General features: G+C 48.9%; 1 protein-coding gene across 1 annotated transcript; it reads left to right on the top strand.

Annotated features, from left to right (window-relative positions):
• The first annotated feature begins 8,430 nt into the window (after positions 1–8,430).
• On the top strand, positions 8,431–10,262 carry LOC120640047 (translation initiation factor IF-2-like). The gene is made up of 4 exons (XM_039915943.1): positions 8,431–8,625; positions 9,074–9,727; positions 9,891–9,986; positions 10,080–10,262. Exons 1-4 carry the CDS (start codon positions 8,431–8,433, stop codon positions 10,131–10,133), a joined length of 999 nt encoding a protein of 332 aa, XP_039771877.1. The 3' UTR covers positions 10,134–10,262.
• Positions 10,263–10,785: the final 523 nt, after the last annotated feature.

Genomic DNA, 10,785 nt, shown 5'->3' with positions numbered 1-10,785 from the left:
CGGGGGGCACCCAGAAGGATAAGACTCAAAGCTATGAAGTATGTTCTGATTGGGGACGACATGTTCTACAGGACTTTGGAAGGACTGCTGCTTAAATGTCTGGGACCTGCAGAGTCGAATCGGCTCTTGCATGAGATTCATGAAGGAGCCTGTGGTACTCATCAATCGGCTCACAAGATGAAATGACTGATTAGGCGATCGGGATAGTACTAGCCTACCATGCTTGAAGACTGCTTCAAATATTACAAGGGATGTCAAGCATGTCAGAAATTCGGTAAGATTCAGATGGTACCGGCATCAGTAATGAATCCTATTATTAAGCCATGGCCGTTCAGGGGTTGGGCCATGGATATGATCGGCCAGATTAACCCACCGTCTAGCAAGGGCCACCAATGGGTGTTAGCTGTTACAGATTATTTCACAAAATGGGTAGAGGCGGTACCCATGAGGTCGGTGGCATCTAGAGATGTGATCAGTTTCGTCAAAGAGCACATTATTCATAGGTTCGGGATTCCTCAAACCATTACGACTGATGGAGGATCAAACTTTATATCAGAGGAATTTAGGAAATTCGCTGATGACATGGGGATTAAGCTGATCAGATCATCTCCATATTATGCCCAGGCTAATGGACAGGCTGAAGCATCCAACCAGAGCCTTATCAAGTTGATCAAAAGAAAGATCGATGAATATCCTAGGCGCTGGCATGAGGTGTTGTCAGAACCTTTGTGGGCATATCGTATTTCATGTCATAGATCCATCAAGACGTCGCCGTACCATTTAGTCTACGGTCAAGACGCTGTGTTACCATGGGAGATCACGGCTGGATCAAGACGTGTTGAGTTCCAGAATGATCTGACGACTGAAGAATATGCGGCCTTGATGAGTGACAACGTGGAAGATCTTACAGAGCTGAGACTTTGGTCACTTGAGAAAATTAAGGAAAACAAGGCTAAAGTTGCTCGTGCATACAACAAAAAGGTCAGGCCGAAAGAATTCCAGGTTGGAGACCTAGTTTGGGAGGCAGTGTTACCATTGGGAACCAAAGATAGAAAATATGGCAAGTGGTCTCCAACTTGGCACGGACCGTACAAGGTTGATCAGGTTTTGCCTGGAAATGCCTACATGCTTGAGGAGTTGGATGGTGTCAAGTTTCCTATGGCTGTCAATGGCCAACACCTCAAGAAATATTTCCCGAGCATGTGGAAGGGCGAATGACAAAAGCAGATGAAATCCATCTGGCTGAATCATGAGAGGCCAACACATTGAGTTGGCCATGAGAGGCCGACACGTTGAGTTGGCCAGTAAAAAAAAAGGCCAACACGTTGAGTTGGCCAGTAGCCAGTAAAAAAAAAGGCCAACAAGTTGAGTTGGCCAGTAAAAAAAAAGAGAAAAGGCCAACACGTTGAGTTGGCCAGTAAAAAAAGAAGAAGAAAAGAGATAATATATGAGAAGCGAGATAGCCGATGTGTGACCATCGACTTAAGATGTTTTAAACAGTTACAAGTTTCAGGTTAATATGCAATACTAAATGTTTCTTGAGCCTATCTATTAGTTCAGGAATTCTTTTATGGCATGGATGGCTTCTGTGCGGACGGCGTCTGCTCGTGCGATGATTGCTTCGTCATCCTTGTCATCGCCTGTTACTATCTGCCGACTCAAGGTGCTTATCTCTACAAACTCTGCTTGTATCTGCTCGGCTATTTCTTGGGTTTCTTGTTTGGAGTTTGCAATAGAAGCTTCCTCGGCCTGAATGAGTTTCTTGGTGGTGCGGACCTTTTCTTCGAGTTCTGCCAATTCTTTCTTCAGGAGACCGAGTCGGTTCATGTTGGCAGACACGTCAGCTTTGATATCTAGAGTTGCCTTCTTCTGGTTGAGGGCCTTGCACTTTTGAGCAATGTCAGCTTTCAGAGAGACTTGAGAACGACGTGCTTCTATTCTTTGTTGTGCTCTATTCACTTCTACCCGGAAGAATGGAAGATTGCTGGCTGGCCAAAGCTTGATTTGCAGCGGCTCTGGGAGTTGGGATTCTATTTGCTCGAAGATGTTCTTTATTTCGCTGGAATCACCAACTACAGCAGTAATGGGAGCAGAGAGCAGACGCTTGATATTCTGAAGCTGATTTGTAATTGTAATCGGCTACTGTGGTGATTGCATTTCTGCATCCGGTGCATTCAGACCCATTGATGCTGGGTCAAAGGAGAGCAGGTCTGAAATATTGAAGCCCTACCGATATGATGAAGATTAGTTGGGAGCGAAGTGCATTAATGGAGTGATCAGCTGATTTGAATCGGCTCATAACGTTACCTGTTCTGAACAAGAAGTGATGATCGGTTCAAGTGCGGCCGATCCAGTTAGTTTGGAGGTGACAACAGGGGCTTCGATTATATCAGCCTGTTCGTCATGCACATCCGTCAGAGCATTGGAAGTTTCAGTTGCTCCAGTGTCAGCTTCATGAACGATGACTTCGTGTTGTACTGGGCTGCTAGTATTAAGGATGTCCTTAGCTGCGTCCTGGAAATAGGATTACAGTCAACCAGAATACATATATACACAATAAAGAAGAGGTTTTAGAAAGATGAGTCACCTGGTTGGTGTTAGACTCTGATGGACTCGGGGAAGCTTGTGCTGATTTCTTGATGACTCGCCTCGTGATCATTTTTCTTTTCTTAGTTGGGACTCGGGGGGCAACACTTGCAGAGGTTTGTCTTCATTTAGAAGCCGACTGGAGTAAGTCTGGCTGAGCAGCCATTATTACTTTCTTCATTGATGGTGATCCCTTGCAAAAGAGGACATCAGGAGCAGTTGGAAGAAAGTGGAATGGTTCCTCGTTACTGGTCACGGGTTCTGGATCATCTTGTTGCTGTAAGCAGGGTGAGCAGGATTAGTCAAGTAAAGGGATAGAGGACTCAGAAAGGATAAGTGCACAGATTCAGTACCTCTTCCTCGGAGATTACATATTCAGGATCAAGTTGTGCCCATAACTGAATAAACCACCAAGGGCCTCCAGTTTTGAGTTTCTTTTGGTTAAGCATGTTGGTTGTCATCAGGTGGAGACATCTGTATGTTTCTCCAAGGAAAAGTTTGCCTAGGCCGGTGCGGTTGCCATGGGCCAGGTGGTAGGCCAAAGGAAGGTAATTCTTAGTTGGAGCTAAGGAAGGACCACAGAAGATGAAATGTTCTAACCAAAGATTTTAAAAGACTGTGTGTTCCTTTTCAGTCACTGGACCTTTTGTTTTATGTGTAAGTGTCCCAGTTTGTGCAGTTTGCCTTGGATGAAAGTTTAAAGGGGACTTCTGCCATTTTGTGGGCAGTAGGATTGGGGGATCCAATGTCTAGGCCAGTGATCATGGTGACATCTAGCAGAGTAGGGGTCATGGTACCGTGGCCAAAGAGGAAACAGTTCAGAGCGTCAGACCAAAAATAGCCGATGGTTTTCAGAAGGTTCTCATCTTTGTCAAGGGGTGATAATGATAAGCTAAGTGCATCGGCTATGTTCAATTACTGCCACAAGAGCATATAAGTTTTTGTTACTCTGCTATACCATGTAGTCCAGCTCTCAGGAGGGTTAGGCCAGGCTCTTAAGCAGTCGGCCCAGAGGTTCAAATCAATGTTTTGACTTACGAAAGGGATCCTATTTGCTTCACAAGAGATTAAATCTGTGGGATTTTCATAAATTCGTGGGCCAAAACAAAAGGATTTGGGATTGGAAGGATGCGGCAGAAGGATGTCTGGCACCTGAAGTTCAGAGATTCAGAAATTTACATGTGGTGTCATATTTCAGAGTTTAATTTGTTAGAGGCTCAACAAGCTGAAAAAAGTCAAAAGGGTAGGCTGAATATTACCTTCAGGCCGTAGATTGCCGCATCATTGGTTGCAGAATTCGTTGTCTGAGCTGCAGAATCCGCCATGGTTCAGATCTGCTGACTTAGGGTTTGGTTGTTTTGCGGGTTCTGATTCGAATTATGGATGATTTTGCGAGTTTTGCTCGAATTTATGGAGCGGGGTTCTCGAATTACGTTCGAACTTGGAGTGTCTATTACGAGTCAGATTCAGAGTGGAAGTGGTGTTCTGTTCTTATGCGGATTGCTTCTAATTTCGAATTCCGTCGGCTCTTGGATGTTAGTAAAGCCTGATGCGATGCCATCGGCTTTTTGGGTGAGATCCAAACAAACAAGATGAAGAGGAATTTCATTAAAGGTTGGATTTTTACAAGCAGGAAGCCGATTTGACAAAGGACGAATCCTTCGGCTTTACAGTCTTACTTCTACTCTACTACCTACACCTACTACTCGTAGGTACCTAGTACCTACGGCGCTTGGGGCTTCGAGCCGGCGCATCTCCATCGTCGCTGTCGTCGTCGTCGTCGCTGGCGCCGTCGAAGGCGCTACTGCCGCCGTCGGTCTCGGCGTCGTCGCTCCAGCCGCTACCACCGCCGCTCTCTTCCTCGCTGTCCTCCTCGGAGGACCCGAGGAACCGGAAGGGCTTTCCGCCCATCGGCTCGTCATCGCTGGAGGGGGAGCCGATCGCCTCTTCCGAGGAGGAATCGGCTCCATCCCAGGAGAAGCCGTTGTCACTGGTACTCTCCGGCTCCTCCTGGAACAGGATCCGGAGGTCTTCTCCTTCGGTCTCGGGCTCATCGTCTTCAGAGACGATCCCGAACTCGAACTCCTCTGCATCCCAATGCAGAGGAGCAAGCGCCTCGTGTGCCGCCGTCGGATTGTATTCCGGCGTCGGTTCTCGACTCTCTGGAATGGAGTCGAGGGAGGAGGCAGACAGGTCTGAAGAGGAAGGAGAAGAAGGAGGGGAGAAAGAATGGCCGATGGAGTTGGAGCCGGAGGAGGAAGAAATCGCCATGGCTGCTGAAGGTGGGGGTTTTCTGTGCTACTTGGCTTTGGGAGGAAGATGAGTTTGCCGTGAAGAGAGCCGATTCGGGATGAGTTTAAATAGTAAAAAATGGGAGATGGATCGGCAGTTTCACGTTCTACGAGGAGCCAATTGCAGAGACGTTGCGTCTTCCTTGGTAGTTGCAGTGTATTTTAAGGAGCATTAACGGGAAGATGAAGCGACAGAGTGGTTTTGGAATTATCATTGCCAAAATCAGGGGGCATGTGTTATCGCCAGGGTTAATTTATGGGCCGCGAGTGAGTTGGGCTTAATGAAGAGATTGAAGAAGGCTTACGAATCGGTTCATGCGTGAGCATTTGGGCCTTATGGGCCGTGTATCATTAGATTTAGTTCAGATTGAGTTAGAGATAGAGTCTGATATGGACACATTAGTTTAGATTGTTTCCCAAATCTCCGGACTATAAATATGTACCCTATGATATTCGTAAGAGGAGAACGTCATCACGTTTTGCAAACAACAACTCTCAGCGCACCGCCACCCCTAATTCTAGGGTTTCGTCCAAGTAAGCGCCATGCTGCCCTGATCGCTTCTTGCGATCAGGGCAGTGTTGTTCTTGCTTTTACCTTAGTATTACTCGTACTGAAGCGTTTTTTATGGCGAGTAGTACTAGTTATCTTGATGTTCGTAGCATGGCTTTTAGTAGATTCATTATGCTTTTGTTGCTTATCATCTACGAATATCATATTGTTTCTGTGCAACCACATTTTAATCTTATGCTAATTCTTGTTGCATAGAATTAGTTGCACGGAGACAACACCCTACTTCTTTTCCATCTAGTAGATCTAATCTGTTACAGTTTGTTCTTATACTTAAGAATTGGCGTAATATCTGCTAGGTTAGGCCTTGCAAACGGGTTGGATGATCCGGTGACATATTAGATGCTTTGCCTTAGTCTTAACAGGGAATTGATCCGGGAATCGGCTTTAGCTTGTTCTTATGCCTCTATTCTGGTTAAGGTTTAGTTATTTATTACACTCATTAGGCCCAATTACGTGTAGGGTGTTCCAATCTAGCAGTGAGACTTTTACCGTCGTGGATTAGATCAGCTAGATTTAATTGAAGTAGTTTTTTTATAGTTATTTGCTTTATTCATCAATATCCGGATAGATGCAGATCTAATCTGACACCGGGACTCGATCGGTTCCTTAAAGCCGATGCAAGAGTCGTCCCGGGGAGCCGACTACGGCTCGAACTTACGTTTTCACGTGTTTGTGTATGCAGGCAAATTGTTGCAAGCACGTTCGCACCTTCCTGATCGGGTATAGGTCAGGTGGCACGCCTTACAATCTCCGGAATCTTCGGCGTGTGCCGGATTGCGGGCCGTTGTCCGCGGAAGCAGTGCCTGCCAGCGCCCCGGTGACCTCCCGGCTCTTCGTGTTGCCTGTTGCTACTCGCCGGTGGGTTTTGACCGACAATAGTTTTTTAAAAGAGCAAGTAGCTTGGGTTGGTTTGGGTGGAATAGCAAGTGGATGGAGTTGGTTGGTTTCTAAAGTGTGTTAATAATAAAATAGTCTAGTGTGGTTTTGGGTTGGTTTCAAAACCATTAGCTGGTGATACGTGCCCAAATCACCCCTCGACCACCGCAGCGGCCGAGCACCCTGGCTCCATTTCCCGCACCCACGTCCGGCGGCCGGCACCCAGCCTCCCCCACCCCACCCCCCTCGCCCGCTCAATAGCACCACTAGAACTTTCCTTGGCTGGAGGTGAAGCACCACCCTCTTGGTGCGCGGGATCTCGTGCTCGCTCGCCTCGCGCACCGAGGAGGGAGAGGAAGGGTGCTTCGGTAACAAGGTGAGAGGCGGGTAGATTTGGCTGCGGTGATTTGGGGGGCGGATCTGGCCAGATCTCAGGGCATTTTGGTGGGTTTTTGTGTGATTCTATTTGCTCGGTTTTTGTGTGATCCTGAATATGGCATCCCATTTTCAGGGGCGGCGTTATATTTAGGGGCGGGTGGCGTCAATCGCTTCTAAAAATTTATTTTTAGGAACGGGTCAACTGCTACAGCAGCCTCGCTCTCTTTATAGAAGCGGGTTACTTTTTGACCCGCTCTTAGAATAAAAACAGGGTGCTCCTACAAATTATTTTTTAGTAGTGTGTAAAGGTCGCTATCTGGTTTGGTTCACGCAAAACTTCTTGCAGATGTTCCTTAAGAAAAAAAAACCCCTTCTTGCACATATTTTCCTCCCAGAAGAGCCTGAGAACATTAATTAGTAGTAGACGACGAAATAAAAAGCAGAGAGAGCAAAACAAACGGGGCAGCCTCGCTCCCTTGTACAGTTTGTACCCACGCCATACATCTCGCCATTGCATACGAACAAAAAGGCAGGGATGTACGTGTACGTTGACGCATGCCCGCGTACCTCACGAGTTCGTTTGTCTTTTACCAGACCCTCGTGAATCTTGCCGGGTCTGACGTCGGCTTCATGCGACGATTCTCTCAGTCCGTGTTGTCTGTACTCTGTACACAACTAAAGACTCGATCGCGACCTGACCAATATCGATGTACCTGCCAAGCTACATGTGTATCACGGCCACCGTTTATGTCATAGAGAAAATTCCAACTATACCATTGAAATATATACACACACCACTCTCTTATGTGCCATTGAAAATACAACGCTTCCTTCAATGCCATCATTCTAATTCCCATATCCCCTATGTGCCATTCAAGTCATTCCGTCACTTAAATCACTATTAAAGGTTAGACGAGTGAGGATGACGTATGGGCCCAAGGAAGAAAGAATTTCTATATATGAAAGGAGCTGAGTTTTGGCGATGGCCACGGCGTCCACGTTGCTCCAATTGATTTCGGCCGTCCGATCGCGATCCATCGGCTAGAGATGGGCCGTTGCCGGCGACTTTTTACATTTAACCCCCTATATTTCGTTGAAATCTAACCCGCACTCCACATAATTTCTATATATGAAAGGAGCTGAGTTTCGGCGATGGCCACGGTGTCTACGTCGCTTCAATTGATTTTGGTCGTCCGATCGGGATCCATCGGCTAGAGATGGGCCGTTGTCGGCGACTTTTTACATTTAACCTCCTATATTTCGTTGAAATCTAACCCGCACTCCACGTAATACAGGTATCAAGTCTCAGTTCGTCGGAACCGCGTGGAAAAAAATCTCGAACTTCTCTCTCCTGCTGCGCTGCCCGTTCCCTTGCCCCACACCTCGCGACCTTGAAAAAAAAACTCTTCCCCCCTCCACCCCGTGCTATCGGAGAAAATTGGAATTTTGCCATCTCGCAAATGGGATTCGCTGGACTGACATTATCAAACGGTGTCAACACGCTAGAATGCCATTTGAGAAGATTTGAACTCAAATTTAATTGTTTTTTGGACCTGACCATAATTTCTTTCCCGTTTTGCCCCTGGCCATAGGAGCTTTATCCACAAATGCCCGTCGCCATCTCCTCCCAGAACCTCTCCAACCCTAGCCGCCACAGGCAGCTGTGCCCGGCTCCCCGACGGCTGGGCGACGCGCCGTCTCTCCGCGCCGCCCTGCCCCACCCCGTCCATGTCGCGCGCGCCGCCTCTCCACGCCGTCCTGCCCGCCCACGTCGCGCCGCCCCGGCGCGGCACCCTGCAGCCGGCCCGGCGCCCAGCAGCTCTTAGGCACGGATGGAGGAGGGCGTCGGGGGCGGCGCGTCTAGCTGTCGGGGGAGCCGCGTCGAGGGCGGCGCCGGGGGAGGACGTCGGGGCCAGCGCCTGGGTAGCCGCGTCGGGGGCGGCGCCGGGGGAGGACGTCAGGGCCAGCGTCGGGGGAGGATGTCGGGGCCGGCGTGGAGGGAGGGCGTCGGGCAGATCTCGGCATCGGGAGCTTTTTTTTTTCCTAGAGAAGGAGATGGCGACGGGAGAGACAGGAACATGGAGGTTTGGTTGGCCAGGGGCAAAACGGGAAAGAAAAAATAGTCCGGTCCAAAAACCCTCAAATTTGAGTTCAAATCTTCTCAAATAGCATTCCAGCATGTCTGAGAATATTTGGTAATGGCAGCCTAGCTAATCCCATTTGCGGGATGGCAAACGCACCACTTTTGAAATCCCAATTTTGTCGCGGTACCGTCGGCCCCCACCCCCCCCCCCCCCCCCCCCCGCCCGGGTGTCGCACCGCCGCGGCGAGGATCAGTCGCATCTCCCGGCGCCGCGGAGCTTCGCCGTAGCTCCCGCCGCCGCAGCCCGCGGACCTCGGCCGCGTCTCCCAGCGGCGCGGCGCGGCCCCCCCCCTCGCGTTCCGCGCCGCCGCCGCCGTCCATGCGGCGAGGTGGAGGTCGGCCGCGTCTTCCGGCGGCGCGGCGGGCGGAACTCGGCTTCAGGCGGATCTCGGCCACGGCTCCCGGTGCCGCGGCGGGCGGAGCTTGGCTATGGCTCCCGGTGGCGCAGCGGGCGGGGAACCCCGCCGGCGGCGACGGCCCCCTCTCCTCCTCCTCCTCCTCCTCCTCGTCCTCCTCCCTCTCGCGGCCGCGCGGCCGGGCGGGCGGGCCTCGCCCGCGTTCGCGTCCGCCTCTTCTCCTCCCACCCCCAGTCCCCCACTCTACCTCTACCTCCTTTACCGCTGGGAGCGCGTTCCTCGTCATGGAGTATGCCGGGTGGAGCCTGGCGGAGATCTTGGAGGAGCAGGATGGCCGCGGCGCCGGGCGGGCATCCACGGAGGCCAAGGCGCGCCGTGTGATGCGGCGCCTCCTGGAGGGCGCGGCGTCGTCCTGCACCAGGACCTTCATGGAGAAAGAAGCTGTTGTCGGCGTCGCCCAAGTCCTCAAGGAAGCAGCTCTACGGCAACCTTGTCGCTGCTGAGAATCCCAAGTGGAATCCCCGAGGCAAGGCTCTCGATTTCCATTTTAGCCAGCTCATGTGTTCACTTAGTTGCTTTTTAGCAAGGTATTAACTGCTCAGACTTTTAAATGCAGATACTGGAACGATTTTAGAACCGTAATAACTTCAGCAACTTCATGAGCTGTTCGTTGGTGAACAATTATGCAGGTTGAGAATCGTGTTGTCGGAGTTCCTTGTGGGGTAATGGACCATATGGCATCTGCTTGTGGAGAAGCTAACAAACTCCTTGCGATGGTTTGCCAGGTTAGTGAGTGTTTATCTGTTCCAGCAACTTCTAGATCCAATCATTCCTGCATATGTTGCCTTTATATTCATTTGTTCAAAATCTTTCTGCAGCCTGCAGAAGTTGCTGAACTGGTTAACATTCCAATCAACTCATATACTTTTTAACCGATTCACTATTCTACTTTGTTATAGATTTTCTCAAGTACTGTACTAAATTGATTTGATTTCACTCAATTTCGCTGTTTCACAAGGTATGAGCCCAAAATTCATCTACCTTTTCTTTCTTTTTCTTTTCATATGCAGCTAGAGAGAGGAAAAAAAAGAGTTCTACTGCTACTTTAGCCTGTACAGAGAAACCAGAATTGCAGCTTCCTAGGTTTGGTAAGTTCAATTGCACATTTGCACTTATTCTACATTTTAATATTGAATTATGAAAACCAGTCATACGAGGACTGGTACCAAATGTACACACTGAATTTTTGTTGCGTTCATACTTAGATCGGACCTTGACAAGACATCGGCCCAAAAAATGAATTTTTCTCAAGTTCACACATTTCAGTCAATGAGCAAGAATAATTTTTTTCTCCGTGTTCACACAATAGTCAGTATTCATGTCCACATTTCAGTCAATGAGCAAGTACTTTTTTTTTCCTCTGTGTTCACACAATAGCCACTATATACTACATGTAGGAAGTGTGTCGAAGCTTTCTTCAGGATCAACCAGCTCATCTACATGTTATGCTACCACACAAAGCTGAAACTTACCTTTACAATTAATCTTGCACGCTACTTGATATGTACTTAATGTACTATAATG

Source organism: Panicum virgatum, chromosome 7K (genome assembly GCF_016808335.1).
Source record: "Panicum virgatum strain AP13 chromosome 7K, P.virgatum_v5, whole genome shotgun sequence".
Taxonomy (NCBI): domain Eukaryota; kingdom Viridiplantae; phylum Streptophyta; class Magnoliopsida; order Poales; family Poaceae; genus Panicum; species Panicum virgatum.
The sequence above is the reverse complement of the archived record's forward strand: the minus strand, read 5'-3'. Positions and strand labels throughout refer to the sequence as shown.

Coding starts and splice junctions, on each gene's coding strand:
- LOC120640047 (XM_039915943.1), top strand. CDS start 8,431: ATGTCGCGCGCGCCGCCTCTCCACGCCGTCCTGCCCGCCCACGTCGCG. Junction 8,626..9,073: donor ACGTCGGGGCCAGCGCCTGG/GTAGCCGCGTCG, acceptor GCTTCGCCGTAG/CTCCCGCCGCCGCAGCCCGC. Junction 9,728..9,890: donor TCCCAAGTGGAATCCCCGAG/GCAAGGCTCTCG, acceptor ACAATTATGCAG/GTTGAGAATCGTGTTGTCGG.